This window comes from Rhopalosiphum padi, chromosome 4, assembly GCF_020882245.1.
Source record: "Rhopalosiphum padi isolate XX-2018 chromosome 4, ASM2088224v1, whole genome shotgun sequence".
NCBI classification, from domain to species: domain Eukaryota; kingdom Metazoa; phylum Arthropoda; class Insecta; order Hemiptera; family Aphididae; genus Rhopalosiphum; species Rhopalosiphum padi.
The window spans coordinates 43779621-43801819 of NC_083600.1; the positions used below are offsets into that span (position 1 = coordinate 43779621).

The 22199-nt window shown below is 28.7% G+C and overlaps 1 protein-coding gene and 1 long non-coding RNA gene across 3 annotated transcripts in view; one reads left to right on the forward strand and one right to left on the reverse strand.

Annotated features, from left to right (window-relative positions):
• LOC132930685 (uncharacterized) overlaps positions 1–22199 on the forward strand; it is a 110912-nt gene that overhangs the window by 81386 nt on the left and 7327 nt on the right. The window lies entirely within an intron of this gene.
• The window catches only part of LOC132930683 (protein amalgam-like), a 305488-nt gene that overhangs the window by 8630 nt on the left and 274659 nt on the right, over positions 1–22199 (reverse strand). For both annotated transcript variants that reach the window (XM_060996682.1, XM_060996683.1), the window contains 3 exons: positions 21676–21836; positions 12523–12733; positions 1075–1365 (listed from right to left, as the gene is read on the reverse strand). In XM_060996682.1, the coding sequence (XP_060852665.1) occupies positions 1075–1365; positions 12523–12733; positions 21676–21836 (663 nt within the window). The remainder of the gene's footprint in view (positions 1–1074; positions 1366–12522; positions 12734–21675; positions 21837–22199) is intronic.

A 22199-nucleotide genomic window follows, 5' to 3' on the forward strand; every position in this document is an offset into this window, starting at 1 on the left:
AATAAATAATATATATTATGTTGTATGTTTAAAAAAAATGTCCGTTTTTCGTTAATCGTTCTACTATATTAAAATTTAAATGTATTATATATTGCTAGCTGCCGTTGAAATACATAATATTCGTTTCTGTCGCACAGTTATTGATTACTGCAGTGTTATTGTTACAAAGAACACGTCTTCTAACATATTCTGTTCCTACTTTCTTTCCTTTTTATTTATCATAAAACTATATCAACGAATATTATACAGCGTTATCAGCGACTCAACGTAGGCATCGTACGTGGTGGAAACGCATCGAAAAGTTCGTCCATCGGCTGTTATGTTGTACGTAACATATAGGCATATAGCCCATAGTATAGTTATTGAAAATATTAGATTGTTTTTCACAAATAAATACATTTTTGTTATATTATTTAATTGGTTTTTATATATTTTATTTGATGTATAATTATTAAAATAAGGCTATCATATATTTGTAAAAAATATTGACTTTGCCTTAATAATAATACAGGTACTTCGGGTTTTATTTATTTTTTTGTAACTAGTGTAAATAAATCGCGAGGTTAAGGTAAGGTATTGAATATTTTCAAGCTTTTTGACAAGTTATTATATTTATAGACTTGGTACTTAAAGCAATGACATTTTAAAACTTTACAATTTTTTCTTCTGGTAACCTCCCCTCGCCCCCGAAAAAAGGACCGTCTGGCACCTAGATTTATTTTTCTACCAGAACATATAATAAAGTTGAAAGTCTAAACATTTTTACTGTTTAAAAAGGCAATGATAACAAACAAATAAAATACAATATACCTACCAGACCGTGTCTCAACTATTATATTACGGTCTTATTATTATTTTTAATTGCCATACCAATTACATAGTATTATATTAACTGAAATAAAATTGTCAATATTTTTTTATAATTGACAAAGAGATATTATATATATATATGTTTACCTAAAGTATGTAACTAGAGAATATGACAATTTTTTTTATTAAAATTTATATTAGAGTTAAATTTGTCATATTTACCTAGTACACTTTAAGTATATAAATATATTAAGACATAGTCACCGTTTAGGACGTGAACGGTAACGCTTGCCGAGTCTGAGGCAGACGGGGCGCACGTGTAATTTCCAGTGTCGGGTGGCTGTGCCTTGGATATCAGTAGCCTGCTGGTCCGTGTCTGTTTTTCGGTCACCACACTGATGCCACCGCGTCCTGAATAGTTAATGACGTCCCTGTCTCGGTACCAATAGATAAAGCTGGGTGGGTCTGGCGTTTCCAGAACAACGCACGTCAAATTTATGTCACTCCCACTCCGGATGTACATTTCCGTGTTGCCGATGATCTTGGCCTTCGATACTGTAAACGAAAAAAACATCAATTTTGGATTTTTTTCACACCCTAGAGTTATTCATGACATTTATCAACGTCCCACTAGTAGTCCACATACGTGTATTTCTAGTTCATCGTCGTCAATAGAGTTGTATTATTCATAATATTATATTATCGATACGTGGTCAAAATGGACTCGAATTAGAATAATATTAAGGTTTTCTATATGATTTTCTAATTAATTAAAAAAAATTGTTTTATAATACAGAGATTGGTGCTACGATTATTATTATTTTAATGATTTATTATTTCAGTGATTACGAATTATACTACTCTTATAAATTACAATAGGTGTAATAGCTACTCATTAATAATATTTTATATGATTTAATTATTGACTGCACCTGTGTGTAATTCAAATGCTTGACTTAAGTCATTATTTATTATTTATTTATATGACGTTAATCCGTCTTTGTAAAATCGGTATAATATATATATATATTCATAATGTATTTAAATATTTCTGAAATAAAGTTGTTGTTATTATTATAATAATTATATTCGCGAGTAATTCAAAAATAATATAAATCGCCATTCCCCACACTCTCCAGTCTCCATATTAGTCGTGCCTTACCTAAGAAACTATGTAAGGTGTTGATAGACGACAACCATATTACACTATTGTCTAAACATATTATAATAGATTTTATAAATCATGAATATCTGAAATATTAAAATTATTCAAGTTGAATTGAGAATTAATGTAACAAGTGTAAACCTAACTTAAACCGTATTTACATGTGATAAATTATCATTGGTAATTCTTAAGCACCAAACGAGTGTTATTTTATGTAATTTATAACAATTAATTGATTTAATATTATAAGCTAAAAAGCAATTAAAATTGTAAAAATCTCAAATTCTCAAAATGTGACATCCACTATTTTGGCCTCCTACCAAAAAGATATGCCCAGCCTATACAAGCGATCAACAGCTCCGGGACTACGGGTGGCCGGTATATACGTATATTATGTATATGTACACGTCATCGTGGCATTTCGCCCATACGTGTTGTATACTACCTATATCGTATGTATTACGTGTATATTCGTGTGCAAGGAAGGGAGAAAAAAATAATGTGTGAGTTGTTGAGAAGTTGATAAACATCGATCGCCAGAAAACGCTACCGTTGTACGCGATTAGAGGTATTAAACGTTTTAGCGTGTACACTCAGTAGTCTCAAAATCAGTGAATTTAGGTGATTTTTACATTTTGTATTGACGGTTTAGTATGATATTGTACTCGGAATACCTAGAGCATTGATTTTTTTGTTGGGGGGGGGGAGTTATAATTTAGAATGCGATCTTGTCGTGCTTTGAATCAATAATGTTTTTTAATAAATATATCATATTCTATGAAATCACGTTCTTGAAATTGAGTTAGATATTTACAATTATTATTGTGATATAATATTATTTTATTGTTTATTGAATCGGTAACGGTATCATATCACACAATTTAACGAATGAAAAAAATAAACCGATTTCTACTGCGTTCAATATTATTATAATGATTATATTATACCATATTATTATATTAACGAGGCGTATAATAAACCACGTGCATTTAGCTCAACGTCTCCAGCCGTTTCTATAGTCGCCTTTGTTGAATCTTACGTGCTGCAGGTACTGCTTTTATTATAATAATATATATATATATATATATATAAAGGCAAATACAGCCTTTAGCGTATTAAAACTGACGCGGTAATGATAGTAAATCGAATACTTGTCGTAATAAATAAAAACAATTATTTTGTGTTTGCTCACAAGGAGTTTTTATTTTTCAGAAAACTCCGTGAACATATATTTTATAAAAAAAAAGCTTTTATGAATAATAATAAATGAAAATCTCCAACTGGTAAAAACGGTTGAGAGAATCCAGAATTCAGATAGCCTTATCTAACGTAATCGGCGTACTATACCTAGCTACATTTAATCGTGAGTTTTTAATTATTTTCATAAAGTTTATGGTTTTTAATAAGCGGATGTCATTTTGTATCTGTGTACTGCGCCCGATGGCATATTACCGAGAATGACATAAGTTATGGACGTGGAGTCATAGGCGGTCGCAGACTTTTACTCCAGGCGCATATAATAGAATGTATACTGATATTACAGAAAGGAATGGGTAATTTCTTAAATCCTTTAAATTATTCTCATTAAGTTTCGAATTTTTTTTGTTAAAAGGGTTAAAAATGTTATTAAGATATTTTTTATTTTTTATATGCCTTACACGTGAATGGAACATCCAGTTTATCATCACCCAAGGCACTCTACTGCATTAATTAGTATTGTTTTAACAAAACACTATGGTAAAAAATACGTGACAGAAAAAAATGGTAAAACTCAAAATTTTATTTGATAAAATAATTAATGTTAAATAATTACCTTTTTATTCAGTGAAAAATAAAAATATAACAAATAAGTAAACAAAAAAAAAATTAAATTAAATACAAAATTAAATTTAGTAAAAACGTTCAATAAATATCTAACACTTATACCTTGCGAGAAATATAAAAATATCGTTTATAGTTGATAGAAATTTTCATTAATAGAATACTAATGATAAAATATAATAACTTATTAATCAGTTTTTGTTGCGTTGTTGTTATTGTTGTTGTTTTAGTTTCGTTTTTTTTTTAGTTAAATAACTCATTAGTTGCAAGTTACAAAAAAAAAAAAAATGTAAAACAAACATAGAACACTGAACTATTATTTGATGTTGAAACTTTTATGATAATATAAAGAAAAAAACAATTAAAAATATCTGTATATATTATAATCAGTCTTTCTTGATTATTATTTATATAGTTCTTTGCAACATCCTTTAGTATTAGCAGTACTAGCATATAGAAGTATGACCTTTATGTTTATTGTTCGTATAATGTGTTTTTTCTTGTTTCACATATTATTATAATAATGTAAATACAATGCCAGATGCAGCCCCTGGCTATGCTGCATAAACTGCAGTCGTGCGACTGGCTACGCAAAAAGTACATTAAAGTACTTAGTAATTCGCTTAATTGAAATCACGATCAAGGCCTGTATTTAAACAGCAAGCATCTTTATTATGTTATTGTACTAGTATATTGGGTTTAGACTGTAAATCTTTAATGAGTTTTACGACATAGTTTATAATTAATATATTTTAAAAGAGTAAAGTGATAAAAGAAAGTAAAATAGAAAAATAAGAGAGATAAATAACCTCTAACATTATTAATAATTTGGTGCCTTTACTCATTGATACAAATTGCATTAGTATTATAAATTATACGAAAAAGAGGCAGAATATTGTTTTCCATTGGTTTTCAAGTTTCATTAGTATTTTATTTACGGACGGAATTCGTATGAACTTGGTAAAGTCAAAGTTCTGGTCAACGGGAACTTAACAAACACTTTAATGTGGATCGAAACAAAAAATTATTGGAATTATTCAGAAAAAAACATTTACGTTCTTATATCAGCATGTTTATTTAAACAAATTCACTATCCATGTAACTGAAATAAATTTAAACAAACTGATTTATTTCTGACTAGAGGTTTTTTTTCTATGCGCTACCTACTAACGCATTTTAGTGAACATTATATGATCTACCATTGTGCTTTAGACAAATTAAAACACTTTAATAAGAGAAAGATATAATTTTTTTGTCAAAAGTTGTTTTTAACTAGTTTTTACAAGGTTCGAAATATTACAAATACAAGGTGAATCGTCATAGTTCTTTGTGTTATTCAGATTCAATCCTACCACAACATTTATAACAACGTATACATATTTTATAATTTTAATTTTTTTTAGAAGAAATTTTAAAAATGCTATATCAGGACACTATGCTAGTAGAATTCTATCTGAATGTTATGTACTCTGAAGTCTCGTCAACGATAAACAAATTATTTTTATGACTATGAATATAACTGTCACTTTATAAGAACATTTTTTTTTAAATGATCGATAGAGATAATAAATAAATTAGTTTTTAATAAATTGATACCTATATACATATTAATTTTCTGCTGTTTAAGCCGTTCAATCACCTTCCAAGTTAAAGGTAGATAAAATGTTATATAATTTCTAAAATATGATAGACCACATGATTCAAAAGTGTTTGTATGTAGCATCTACATTGACGATAATAAGATATATAATTACTAAAATAATATCAAATTTAGTGAATGGTGTCAAAAACCATTTTATCGTTTTTTAGATAAAAATTTCATATCCTACCTTAAAAAGTATTAAGAGTAAATTTCATGATAAAATATAGCTGATATCTATAATTACTAGCTTCCTCGTCCAAAATGTTTTAGTAACTAAGAGTTTCAAAAATATAATTCATTTAGTTTTAACATTTCAGAATTTTGTTTGTATTTTTTTTTTAATACTTGAAAAACGAAACATTCAAATTATAGAGATACGTTTTAGATTTTACATTAATTTTATATACAACTCAAAAAAAAATTTAAATATGCAGTATTATAGTTTAAAATATATGATATTAAATAGTCAACAAACAATTTCAAACTTTTATCAAAAAAATAAAAAAAATAAAAATAGTTTACAACTATGAGTTTTTGGTTGTATAAACACTATATAAACTAATAAGTAACAGCGTAATAAATATAAATTGTATACATTTTTATTTTAATTTCTCTAACCTTTACAGTAGATAATGAACATTAATTTTTACTAAACTTGTGTCCACTGTAGTTAACTTATTTTCCGTCAAATTGATTTAGTAAGTTCAGTGCACACCTCTAAGTTTATTCTATTCAATGGTAACATTTTTGTTGAAAAACCATTATATTTTTTGGACAATAGAATCATCGGACAATGGTTTTTAGTTTATTTCAGTCCGTTAAGGTAATATCTTGAGTTGGCACCTTCTATACTTATATATCCCAAAAAAATTATTTTCAAAATTCAGAGTTCATGATTTATGGAGTATCGTCCTCGCCCAACCCACCCTATGATTATTAATATTGTCAATGTCGTGGAAAAAACTCAAACGCCATAATGTAATTTTTTTTTGTGCGTTTGGCAATAAGTCATAAAACATTTATTGAATATTTTTTTATGCATTTAGTTTAAAGTACATGATAAATAAGTATATATTGCAAATGCGAGTGCACCATTTTTTTTTTAATCCAATAGAATAATTCACACATCAAAATTACACATGGAATTTAATGCAATTTAACAAAACTGCTAATTAGATTATTTTATATTAGATATATTTATTGTCAGTTAAAATTAGTTTCAATGTTTTAACTGTGCATTAATATGTAAACTTTATAAATGTAATTTCACGTTAACTTAACATACCAAAACTGTAAATATTAACTAAAAATAATGTTTTTGTAATGCAAGTGCAAATTACTGTGAATGCATACAAGAGGATGAATAAACTAAACATAAAATAATATGGGAAAGGTTTGAATAAATATTAAATATTACAATATGTGTGTAATCTATTAGGGTTAGTACTATTTACTCAGAAATTGATAAAAATATAGCGGGCAAATGAGTTAAAAAAAAAAATTTAAAAGATACAAAATAAACAATGTTTTGATCATCCAATAACATACTCGTAAGAGTACCAATGGCCTTATTCATTATATTTGTATCATAATAATCGTATATTATAATATATAATTATAAATTCATATAAAGAAATCTTAATCTCTAGGGAACTATAAAACCAAACCGAACAGGATATAAATATAACGAATTTTAAACCATATACCTTATACAATTCATGTTTAACGTTGATTGTAGTAGTTATTATCGAATAAATCTATAAATTACCAAAATTACGTGAAACTCAATAAATGGTAACGAAAGTAAAATATTTAGGGAAAAATGTGTCACTAGAATCTACTTTTATTTCTACTATAGAATATTTGTCATAAAATCGAAAATAACTTGGAAGAATCGAAAGAGTGAAAAATCGACAAGAACTATTTTTCTCTTATTTTAGATATAGCTGCCCTTAAACGACAAATTAGAAGATTAGGTTAGGTTAGATAGGTAGGTGCATCGGACGACGCAGTGACAGACATTACTAATAACACCACACCACACAATATAAAATGTAAGATAAAAATAAAGAATACATCCGACCGACGAATTCAATAAGAGAAGAAATGATTTAGACGGTAATGCGAATAATACTCGCGGAACAACTGATTCGAGTATAATACAAATAAATCCCCCTCTGAGCACGAATACAGCGGCGTTTTAAACACGCCATTACAATCAAACGTATTTTAATCTGATAACCGCGACAAACGGAAGAGAGAAAATTATTCAAAAGACCAGGCCGATATCAAATAAACCAGAAACACAACCGGCAGAAAACGTTCAAGTGCTGGAAAGTGTTTAAATGCGTTGGAATTATTGCGTTCACGTACTCACGTGTACAAAAATGTAATACATTTTGGATTTTTTGCATCCATTGCAGTGCGTTTGCAAAAGGCTTCCGCAAAAGTGTTTCTAGGTAGTGTTATTGTAGTGTTTTTGCAGATATAATATAACCACCACAGCACAGGAAATATTGTCACTCGTATTATAAAGGTCTGTTATAAATAGTTTTGTTACACGCCATAAGGCGCGTTTAATAACTACCATTAATAAAAAGACAACGGAACCGAATAGCAGTGATTAGTGTGTGGAATTGAAACCAATCAAGTATAACTGAATCCAGGAGTCTTACTCTTTGATCTCCTAGCTATGTTGTTTGTTTCTCTATTTACTTTACAACGTTAACGATAATAATATGCTCCTAATATCCGCGTAATAAACAATAAACGCATATAATAGTATTATGTATACATATTTCCAAGAAGCACTACTTCGCGTAACGAACGGCGGGAAAGTATCGAACTGCACTTGACGAGAACATAACATAATATATTATATAGTATTAGGCGTTTTGTTGATCCGACGGTTTTGTATCATCGGGATGAAAAGATAAGCAAGTATAAGTAAATAAATAAATAGGCTTTACGAATCTCAGTACAAAAAGTTAAGGAACTGAACAATAAGATTTAAAAACTAATATAAAGAGAACCGAGTGTCGAAGGGAAACGAAATCTCGCCAGATGTTACGGAAACTATTAATATCAACGGCGTCGCAGCAGTAGAACTACAATATAGGATGCGAAATTCAAATACCTATAAGATTTTTGTTGAATAAAGTCTAGAATCGAGAATTTCTATTACATATTTTTCATAATGGTGTGATGGCTACACGGCGTACGGACGAGATCAGATCTATTTGGTTAAATAAATCGGTATAGCTATATCACTTGTGTAACGATTGCCATGGTTGAATATACTGTTTAAAAACATTGCTTAATAAAATATTATAAAACATCGGATAATTGGTTATATTCACATTACAATTATTTTATACTAGGATTTAAGGTTAAATGGAGACATCAATCTTGTTTTTACCGGATAAAATCGATAGAAAAGTTTATGACATAATAGCGGTATCTACAATGTACAATTTGATAAATAAATCTTCATTATTTTTTGTAATCACTAATTAATTTTCGAAAAATAAGCTATACTTATATATAATTTAAACCACGAACATGTTCAGTCTATTGTGTTGTTTTTAAAGTAAATTTTACTGTGTTTACTGTTTATATTTGTATGTTTTCTATATTTCAATCGAAAGATAAGAATCTTTATGGAACTACTATCGTGCATTAGTAATTAATCACCGAACTTAAATTGATATACTCGTAAAGTTATTTAATACATCAGGTTTAAAGTTGTCAATCGACCATTTTATTCTTAAAACAATATCATTATTATTATTATTTTTTTTTTTGTTATAAGAGGTAAATTGCAAAATAAAAATAATTTAAAATAATTTTTATAAGTTTGATTATGTTTTGGTACTATTTTCGTACTCGGATGCGTCATATATTTTTTAATATTTTGGTTGTAACCTGATTTTTTCTTTTTATTATGTTTTTTTGTTATGTATTTATACCCCTGTGGACATTTTTAGAATAAAAGCAATGACGATCTTTTTATGAGATTTGAATAAAATTTGACAAAGGTAAAGTAGAATATCTCGGTATAATGCGAATTTAATGAATAATTTTGTAAACGAAAGCGGCAACATGAACCATAATCAATATTGAGTTATTTACTTTTGCAATATGCAATAAAAGACATTTTAATGAGCAAGCTTTATTTTTCTACATAAATTATTCACAAAAAATTACAATTTCATAGCGAGACCATAATCAATAATATTATTATGTTTACGCAAATGTATATTACTTCCGCGATTCACGTACACCTTTACACGTAGCAATCCAAACACGTCGTTCTGTTGATTTTTTTTAAATTTTTAGCACGTTAATCCGTTAGTCTATTGTTTTTTTGTCTTTTGAAAACCATCTCTAGTGAATTATTAATTGTTGTCAATAGTTTAGAATTGTTGAGATACCTTAACTATTTTAGATGAAATAAATATCTATTAATGAATATATATTAAATTGATATTTAGGTTGAATTCCTAAGTTATTTGTATTATTAAAGGTTTTAGTTTCAAATAAAAATATAATATAGGTAGAATAAACCTACCTCTACCTGATTATTTTCATAATGAATAAAAAAACAATTTCAAAAGTACTTATAACGCATACATTTAAATTGCATAATATCAATATATTTGTATTTGGGATGAAAATGATTTCAAATAATAAAAATTTAAAACAGATAAATGCTAAATGAGATACGAGTCTAGTTCACTGTTGTTATTTTTATGATGTTGATTGTTTCATAAAGGTACCTACTCTATTAATAAATTATGGTTTAAAACGGATAAAGACAAATATATAATATAGTGTTTATCTTCAATAAAATAAAATGTATTTATGTAAATCAATGGACAAAGTTCAAACTTCATTTGAAATATATTTCACTTAAACGCGTAAACTTAAGAATTATAAATACTGGTTTGCTATAGTAGACACTTAAAATTACGAAGGCTTAGAACATTTGTATTTCAATGTTATACCGTTGAAAACTTTTATTTCCTTTGTAAAGTTTGTAGTAATAAAATGTTATATTCAATATAACCATGGATTCATTAAAATTTATTTAAAGTACCTAATAAAAACATTAAGAATAATTAATAGTTGCGGCTTTTCTTTGTTGTTCGAGCATTTAAGTTGATTTAATCCAAACGGCAGCAGTTTTTTCAAAAATAAGTCGAATTAACATGGATATTTTTTCAAAAGATGTATATAATAAGTACATCAAATCTCATATTTTGTACAGAATATTTTTAATTTTAGCAAAAGATTGTTTTTATAGAAATTTTAAATACATTTTTCAATTATTGACTTTATATTTGGCTATGGGTTATTCATTGATTGCATAGAACATTTTTCTGTATTATGCTGATGAAGAAAACAAACAATGAAATTGAAACTGAACGATTAAAAAATTAAAAATATTATTAAAATTATTAATTAAGTTTTTAATATTTGTATTTAATGTAAATTAATCGATAATCCGATATTATTTACTTCTGAAAATTTTAATTACTATTTGAAAATAATTTACAGCTTCTTATGATTTAAATAAATAAATATAGTTGTATATATACATACTAAATATGCTATTACTTTGTCATTACAGTTATTTGAAAACAGATTCGCATTAAAAATCCCTAGAATCGATTATGAATTTTAATTATGAACTTTATTTAGTCAGTATAAAATATGGTATTACGTCGCATCGTTATATTATACGCTGGAGTTAATATTATAATTTTAAACAGTAATAATGTTGAAAATGTAAGTATTCTCACTCGTTACTCGACTTGAACTTTATTCGAACTCTTATTTATATTCTAACGAACTTTAGGCGAGAAAACGGAGTTCTTATAATATAGACTCGTATATAGTGGTTATCGGATATACCTACTACTACTACTACGCGTATATACATACAATAACGCGAATGTTTAACAAGTCGCATTGTGCTCGTCGGATAATATTCGGCAACGGACGGTCTTCGCAGGGTATTCAAGCGATGGTGAAAAATGTACAATATATTGTGCTATTATACACACGCCGCCGGTGTATACGAGGGTGTATCCGATCTGATCTAGATCCGGTGAAGGGAAAAAATGGAAATGTTTATAAATGTATATATAATGTATATATATGTATATGTGTATGTATATATATATATGTATTATATTATATTATACTGTATGAGCTCATCGTAATATATAATAATATGAGGTATTTCCGCTATTGTCGGTTGTGGCGGCGCGTTGTACACAATAACAAAAGCAGCAGTGCTGTTTGTTCGAACACACACACACACACTTTCTCAGCTGGATATAATGGTACATAGGTGTGTAATTTTTGGACGGCGCACCGGTTGTTGAAAATCGTGAGAACTTTCACGATCCATAGCATATTATATTTATATGTGTATATATATATATATATACAATATATTAAACTATATACAGAGTAATTCACTAAGTACGCTCATCCTTTCCCCTCAATATTTTCGGTTTTTAATTATGAGCTTGTTTAAATCTCGCGATACATAAGTATACTTTAAGCTTATTTTTAATTTTTTAAATTGTACATGTTAAAGCGGTGTACCGTGTGAAATTGTTATACTTCTTGATTTACAATAAGTATGTAAGGAATTCTCGTCTTAAATTAAGAAGTCTATGATATCATCACAGGACTACTACATTTCGTAAACGGAATAAAAAAAAATTTCAATAATCAGAAGTAAAACAAAATACGCATGATTTGCACACATATCTATAATAGGAGTGAGCAATATGCATGTTTAATGAATCACTCTGTATATATTATGTTGTATACAGATTCGTCTAGACCGAATATAGTACGATCCATTGGTTACCGTCACGTACGCAAAACTGTTTTGTACTCACGTCGGAATTGTCACCATACACACAGACCCATACACAAACACCTCATACACACACACGCACGCACAAAAAGCCACGACTCGATTTTACTTACTTAGTTGTGACCCTCCTTTTTTTTAAAAGTCCACAGTTTAGTATTGTTATTATTATTTTTATTATTCACTCACTGACTACGTTCAACTGGAATCCTTGGCTGATTTTTGGTTCGGTGCTCACTTGACACTCGTACGTCCCCGAGTCTTTGATCTGCGGAGACGTGATCCTAAGCGTCCACTCGTCCGACCCGTCTGAATGCAGCGATTGAAAACGCTGGTCATTCGTGTACGTTAGTATGCCCACGGTCAATATGTGCAGGTCACGTTTCCTGATCCACGACACCTGGAGAAAAAAAAATAAAAACGCCGCACCTTAATAAAACAATATAATATAAAAATGCTCTGCACGTGAAAATACTTTTGCGCATTTACCAGAATTAAATTATCGTAACCGTATAATATATCGCACTTAATATATATATGGGTAATTTTACAGGGTGGAAGGGCCATTGCATTTTCCCGTTTTTACCTGTATTATAATCCGAAAAAAAACACGGTATTACATCATATATTATTCTATATGAGGTGATATATATTTTTTTTAAACATAAATTGTTTATTTTTTCTGTCGATTTTTGTGGTTTTGAAAAAAAACAATTTCGACGATGACCACATAGATGTATACTTTATAAAAAATAAAAACAAAAGATGACCCGTACTCTGTATATGCAACTTACAGATATTTCGATATTTTTTTTAAATATTTAAAATATTTAATTTTAAAATAAGAAGATCAAGTGTAAATGAAAATTCAATGAATCAGATTTAAATAAATTCTATACTCGAAGAAAAATGGAGTTAAGCTTTGAGCATTGTTGCTGAACATTGTACGTCTGGTATGTGTAACATTACGCAGTCACATAAGTATTATATATTAAACATTGTATAGAATATGTCTTAAGAATCACGTGTTAGAATTAAATGTGGACATTTCTAATCGAATTTCTTTTTCACGTGAACCCGATATGGCTAAATGTGAAATAATAAAAATATAAAATAAATGTATATGTTATGTAGCAGACGCGCGTATCTCGTTTTATTCTATGCTAAAAGTGACAAAAAATATATACTTATATAAAAATAAAACGAAAAAAGTCCATCCATGTCGTTTGCTCTATAACATTAGCTACGTGTCTTGCTATTAATTCAATATGTTATTATTAATAATTCATGAACGCCACGTATACACCTATTCTTATTCTATGACAACTTATAATGTGGGAAATTAGAAGACGTACAATTTAAATTAATTGCCAAAATTGGTAGCACGGAATATTCGTACGGTATAATTGAAACGTTTTATTAAAACCTACACAAAGTCTTTGATTAATAGCTCGGACAGACGAACGTAAAACGCATTAAAGAACATTTCAGCTAATTTATTTTACCGAATGCCTGTTCGTGCAATAAATCTGGACTAAACTCAATATAGCTTCGATTAAACAAAAATACATGACATTGTGATGTAACGCATATTTTGATGAACTTGTACCTGACAATGAAATTATTAAACATTTTAAATCCATAATTCGTAAACAATATATTTCATGCAATTTTCTTGGAATAATATTATTATGCAAGAGTTTTGGTAAAAGTAAGAAAATACTTGTATGTCTTCGTATTTTTATTGGCTACTGACTAGGGTAGCATAATATAGTCGGTACCTAAAACTTTTATCGCATAAAATATTAAATTATTTGTTTAATTTGCTATTTATACATCAAAACTACCAAGAAAAACACCATAACTTGAAATATAAAACAATGAAAGCAGTAGAAAATGTTGTTTTATTAGCATAGCAAGACATTTACTGATTTCACAACAGTGTTTCTTTTATTATTTTTATTTCTCTATAACTTTTTGGCGAAAAGAGTATTCAAAAGACTTCATGATTACTATTAGAAATCGAGTTTAGATAGTTAATTTTTCGATTTCTTAGTAACATATACTATATCATAAAAAAACAACTTTACGAGAACTGTATAATATGTTGAAGAAACATCGACTTAGAAAAGCTTCTCTTCAAATATTGTTTTTAAACACATATATTTATTATTAATTCAAATGTATTACCGCAATGAACAATATATATTGTGTGAGAAGAAAACAAAGATGTATTAATTTTACCAATCGTTTTATATGGATATTTTTAAATATAAGTTGAATAGTGCAATATATGGGCAATAGTTGTATATTACTGTACAGACGATTTTAACATTTTGATTGTTAACACGCTTCTTAACATAGTAGATATACACTGGGTTTCAAAAAGTTCTTTATCATACCGATAATAATATATCTGTGAAACTGACGTATAAATATATGTATTATTTATACGTGACTTTAAACAGTAGTATTTAAAATAATTCAAATTCAACGTCATACTTTTCCATTTAGATTAATGTGAAAAAACAGCATATTTTAAATAATATATTGATTTGCCACGTAAATAATAAGATCAATACACTTTTTTTGGAACAACCTATCCTCACGGAATATAGGTGTTTCGTTTTAATAAAATCATGTTTGATGATTTTAAGTAAGTAAACTACAATATTATTATTAACTTGAAGGGTTTGAATGATGTTTATCTATTTGAAAGTTGCTTGAAGACAATAAATATGTCTAATTTTAAAACTATTTTGAATAAAAACAATAAAAAAATAATAATCATCATTATAATTATAATTCTTCATAATTGATTTAAAATAAATTGATTTCAAAAATAATAAAATACGATTTGAATCTTTCTGTAGATGAAACAAAAGCCTATTTTCATTGAAAATGTATTAGTCCTTGAAAGTTGAGGAGTAAGTTCAATAATATCATGAATTTTTAATGCGATGGCTTGTGGAATTATAGCAACTACTATCAGGTGTTGGCTTTGTTTGGTCTAACATCTCAGTTATACTATAGTTCAGAGATTATCTTTAAAGTTGTGTTAAATTCAGATCATGTCATCTCAATGTATAAATGATCAAACATAGGGTGTCGTATGTAATATTTTGCATATTAAATTTTGGCGCGTAGCCTTATTAAAATATGTGCATGCGCCATGCACGTTGTATAAATAGGTTAATTTGTATACGAAAACAGACAAATGCAAACTAATAGGTCTTACAATTTATATGCGTGAAACGTGCTCGCAATTGATATGGCTGTGTTAATATTATTATAAATTCCGTTAAAATACACTATAAACATTAAATGTATTACAAAATAAATATTGTATATTTGGTAAACCATTAGTTACTTAGTTCACGTATTTTAGTATTCATTTGAGGATATGAAGTATTATTTTTAATAATATTTAAGAACCAGAATACATATATACAATTTATCAAATTGTATTAATCAAGATAATTAACCATGATAAATACCGTATTTTAGTTACAGTGGGTACTCAATGTTAACATTTTACGTGTCCAGGTAACATACATTGTAGGTTTTTAAAAAGTTTTTTTTAATATAGTTACATAGTGAATTTATTTCAAAACAATGCTTTATAATATAACTTTGAGTTGGTTTAATACGAAATAATTTTTTTATCCTTCCGTTCAGGAATATTTATGCACAAGGGTTCGAAGTTAAAAACTATTGAATTAAATTGTATCTCATTAATTATTATGTACACTATGATATAAATTCGAAAAAGTTAAAATTTATTATTAAGTTTAAAGAGAGCTTACACAGTGTTCAATTGTTGTAACTTAATATTGTAAATGCGCTTAATTTTTAAAATAATGTATTTCTTTATAGAAATTCGACATATTATAATGTTTATGAATATATAAATTAAAATTCGCATAATCACGTCAAAAATTTAAAATTGTTTAATTGAATATTTCATTTATAAATGTAAATAAAAAGTCCATATTATTGGAAGACACGAGATAACGAATAGTACCTACACGATTAAATGTGTGACTAAATAAATGACAAATTCGCTAACGATGTAACACGTCATGTAACTATTTTGTGAAAAAGTGTTATTCCCAAGACACGTAGTTTACGTAAGAAATGTTGAAGTTAAATTTGACTGGTGTAAAACATAACCGCAGTACAAGCTACACCAATAAAAAATAATGATAATATTTACAAAAATAAAAACGAACAAATGGAAACAAAATTCGATAAATATATTTGCAAACTTAGCGTTATTTTTATAGTTATAGCATATTCTTGTTTAGACGCATTGGAAATTGAAACGTATTATATGTATTTTAAAATGGAAAAAATACTGCGGAAATACGACACCCACATGAATAGAGAATGTCAAATCTGTGTAGGAATATTAATAAATAAAAATAACCTAAAAATAATATTACTCGAATGCGTGTTTTACGTTTGAAATTAACGTATATTTATTTACTATATAAACACACATATATATATATATATATATATATAATATATTCTATGAGAAATTATTTGAAATAACCGAATTTAAACTTACAGACAAATACTATTACGTAAATCATTATTTTTTTTTTTTTTATCAAATTCCCAATTCATCGAGATTGTAAATTATATATTGTAGTAACATTTCTGTTATATATATTTTGTATTATTTTTTTTTTTAAATATATAATAGTATATTATTATTAGTGTTTACTAATGGAGTTCACGATTAATATTACACATCATTCACGGCCTTTTTAATTCACATAGCCGTTATACAACAACTTACAGTGGGTATAACCCATTTTATGCGTTTCGAAGATTTGTGTATCCGACCCGATTAAACAGCACTCAGCTGATACGCGTGTGGTCTACTTAACTGCGTTGTCGGATTCTCTATCTCCTCACCCATTCCAATCCGACCACGTTAAAGGCTTCCAAATTCGTCAAACGGACCGAAACGGACCACGGCAGTAGTAGAGCGCTCCGGTAAAACTACTCGACACACGGCGGGCGCTTTCTACGGTCGTATCGTTTTAGACGTTTTCCATTATATATATATATATATATAATATATTTTATGTATCGGAAGCAGTTATCAACCCTTTGCGCGACTACGTCCCTCGTGGCCTACCGATGACGATGACGCCCGCAGTGATAATAACGTGACACCGGGGTTTCCGGAGAATTTTCGAATTGGGTCAAAGTATTCGGATTTCTACCACCTCACGTTCAATATTGCCGCGCGAGACGTGCGAGCGGAATACTCGATACTGAGATTGGTTTCGGCGATACTATTATATTGTTATATGATTCACCGTCGTGTATGATATAAGTGACACACTTCGTTGGGGGTGCCGTTTTGGGTTTAAAATAGTGCTACCAAACTTTTAGTCGCAACAAATTTTTCCAGAACCAGACCGCCGCAGGAAATATTATCTGTTGAAAACATTTTTAGTTTTTTATTACTCTATAACGGTTTGAAGGTAATATAGAAAAACGGCGGAAAATAGATATATCAACATATGGCTGTAGGTATATAGCAGCATTCGAGTACTCCGCGAGTGTATTTCGTCGTTGAGTAAGTTACTATACGTAATGGCTGTGTTTAATTTGAATTCAATGATAAGCCATTGCATACGAAAAATGATTCTGAGCGGAGATGGTCTGTAGTCAGCATATTGTCATAATATATAAATAATATATTGTCATTAATTATCATTGTAAATTATTTTTTCAATATTAGTAATATGGTATGGAGTATGGACTATAAGCGTTTGATAACATAAAATTGATGAAAATGTTTAGAAAATGTCAATGTGTATGTATATATAAAATATAATAATAAACGTAAACGTTTCAAATACCCACTAAAACTATTTTCAAATTTATATATAATTTATTTTTTTTTCGTTCCAGTAACTAATTATCAGAAGCCTTTTTTTAAATTTTTAAGTCTGGCGTGTGAATATTTAAAATTGTAAGAACTTTTAATTAAAAACAATTTTCAAATTTTTGCGATTTCGCTGAATTTCATTCAAATTTTAACTTAAAACTCCATTTATTTTTGATATTGTTAAATAAGTATATTATATAGAAAAAAATCAAAATGTCAAATGTCTATATATATTTAAAAAAGAATTATAATATTTTGACAGTTTTAACATACATAAAAAATGTTAGTTCAACCTTTGGTGAAAATGTCAAGTATAGGTTTTTACGGTTATTCGCTTTTGAATAACCAACATTTTTTCTCGTTTTTTTCCATTTATTTAATAAAATACTGAAAATAATACTGTAATCTCTTAAAATTACCGATTAGATTTAGTTGAATATCAGAAACCACTCTCAAAGTTAAAAATCGAAGATCTCTTCTTCTAAACATTGTGTGTAAAGAATACATAACATATTTATAAAATCCATACGTTTGTTACTCTACTCAAAATCTAAAACCTACATAATATACGGACTTGATGAATTTAACTGATTTAAATCAGTAATGTTAATTTGCACATATTTTATTGATCAAAAAAAAATTATCCAATAATATTTTGAATTGAAATTTGATAACTTAGGTCTGAAGGAAAAGTTAATTTTGCAGTTAGGTCTGATTAACACATGAAACATAGCAACTTGTATAATATGTATATTGATATATTGATAGGTAACTCAGGACCCTCAAATTTAGTATTTTAATTTTTAATTATTATTTTTTTGTCAATGATGAACTACCAGACATGCAAGTGAGAAAACTTGACTCACAACAACGCGAGAGCTATAGTTTATCATGGGTAATAATATTAATGTTATGATAATAATAATGCGATAGTCACACGATGCGTGCTAGTCTCAAATAAATTACTAGGGTTTTAATCGCAAGAAATGAAATGTTTGATGGGCGCGTACTTGCAACTATACATATATATGTATATTATAATAATGCTCGTTGAATTTTTATGTATCATAAAATAATTAGGCAATTCGTAAAAAAGCAACCTTTCTGTGCGCATAGAATTAATGTGAACGACCAAAGCAATGCAATAATTATTTTACATCGTATGCAAGTTGATTTAAAAAAATTACCGTTCCTTTCGCCATTAAATTTGAAACGGTTGTATTATAGTAGGTAGGTAGTTTATAATTTCACTGGTTAAAAATTAGATATCGTTGTGTAAGAACCATTCTACGATTAACCACTTTACAGGAACTATTTAAACATTTTTGCAAACTTCAAAAACTAAAAAGTTTTAATTTTATTTGTATGATATGATATCATAAAATATATGTACGTTATGTTTCACGCGCAACGGTGTATCGCAGTTTACTTCAATCAGTTCAATCGGTCACAGAAACACGTTCAATAATAATGAAATATTATCTTATTACGATAATCGTAGTATGATATTGTTAACCAGTTTGGCTTAAGCACAAAAAACTATAAGCTAAACGATTACGATGACTAGCTCAGAAAAGCTGGAACGTATTTAATGCATTTGATACATTATTTAAGAACAATATTCGCAGTACTCAAAGAAGTAGAACAGTATATTATAACTTCAATAATAAAGAAGCACTTTTTACTAAACTGTTTTTGATTCGTTCTTTTATGTATTTTGATGTCTCAGCTTATTAGTCTAATCTTATTTTAGATAACTACATAATAATGTTCAAATAAATAATACCGTATTGCCCTATACGACAATATTATATACCAATATTACCAATATAAAAATCAGCTTAATATAATATTGTTTTAGTACGATTTATCTTATAGAAAAAGAATATTTATTAAACTCCGGACGTATATAACTAAGCATAGTAATATTTAATACAGCGGTTATGTCGTAATGTAAAAATGAAACCCACGTGTATCGTAAACTAGTACGATCCGAACACAATAATAAGATGCAATGTATATATTGTTGTTATGGCTGTGCAGGTCTTTGGCGATTCTTGTACTGTCGTGCACTATAATATATTATTTATACAGAGTGGGTCTACAGTATTTTTCGGTTACAACAATGTTGGAAAGCGGGAAAAATACAACGGTCCACACTGTATACAAATTCAATATAGGACAGGTGTAACTTTTGGCTCTATCGGGACGACGAAATATCTTTTTTTTCTCTTTTGTCATTCGGGGCGTTTCTCTTTAATATATATATATATCCATATTACGGGTAACCGAAATACGAATAAAACGAAGACGCTATCGTCGGAACGACCCACCTCAACGATTTTGTGCGTATATTATTATTATAAAATATAATGTTTATTATTATAGGTATACACGTAGGCGCTTATTTTTGTTCTTTTGCGTAATGCGTCGTAAAAATATATCTATGTAAGTACCGATGTACTGTCATCTAAATATAACGACGCGGAGAAAAAAAACCAAAATATAGATGAACAAAATTCACGACGACGACGTCGTTACGTCATAGGATTTTTATTATTATCTATACTAATAAAAGGTAATTTATGTGTGTGTGTGTGTAAATGTATGTAAGCAATTTACAGCCAAAACTTTCGGGCTCCCGGTTCTGAAATTTAGTGCACAGGTAGTTTTATATGTGTTAAAACGTACACCTCATCGAAGCACCGTAAATTTCGCATTTTAAAGAAGTGCTATATGTAGGAATTCGTTGGCTCGCAAAAAAACGAATATATTTTTTTTCTAGGGTTTCAATTGGTTACAGAACATAAAATAGTTAATATAATCAAATGTAGTTTTATACGTGTATTCGTATTTATATTTTGATGGAAACCACATCCCGGACGACCGCGATAAAAATATGTATAGTTTACACGTAGCGGAGCGTATAAGAATGAGTAAATGCACTGGCATTATTTAATTTGTCACGGGAACCACCGGTACACAGGATCGACTATAGTTAAATTATACGTTTTAGCGTACGGTATGTTCCAGCAGTTGCATGTTTTTGTAATTTGGATGCCTCCCCTCGCCCCCTTCGTACGACTACTATCCCGACCGTCACCACTGCCGTTTACTCGATCAATTACGTCGGCGGTCGCGATCAATTTGTCCGCGGACGTGTCCGAAACTTTTCGACCTAAGTCTAAAAGTGCGCTGGCTGTAGATTAATGTTTAATCGATATTTACAGCACAGCACGCTACACATACGTGGACTCGTACGCACACACACACACACACACACACACACACACACACACACACACACACACACTCACATATACACACACACGCGCGACAAGCGGCACATCAGACTTAGTGACACGGTATACGACTGTGTCGGTTCGAAACGCTCCGGAGAGAGTATTGGTGGTGGGTGGATGACTTACCGATCGGTCTCCGAGATTTCGGACCCTGCAGTGTAAGTATGTCATCTGGCCCACGGTCGCAGTCACATCGCGTCTAGTGGCGTTGTCGAAGTAGGGCTGCGAGAACGGTTGTTCCCAATAGTTGAGGTTGCCGGTCTGCGACGGCGATTCGATTGAACCATCTGCAAAAGTAAACCACGAAACGTTATTTGATGTAATTTTTATAAAAACAAATTTTATATAATATATATTATATATATATATATGATATTATATTATATCGTGTGGTATATTATTACGGTGTCAGTTTAATTGCATTACGTACGGACTAAGTATTATTAAGTTTGTATAAGCTACTAATATACGGTTACAGAAAAAAAATAAATAAATAAAAGTAAATTATAATAATAAACATTTTATTACTATTTGCATATTTTGTTTTAAACTAAATTACTTCTTGAAGAAATAAAATGTTTTTATTGCATGTAATAATAATAATAATATGTCATGGGAAAAAAAACACATATGAAAATGTATTTGATTTA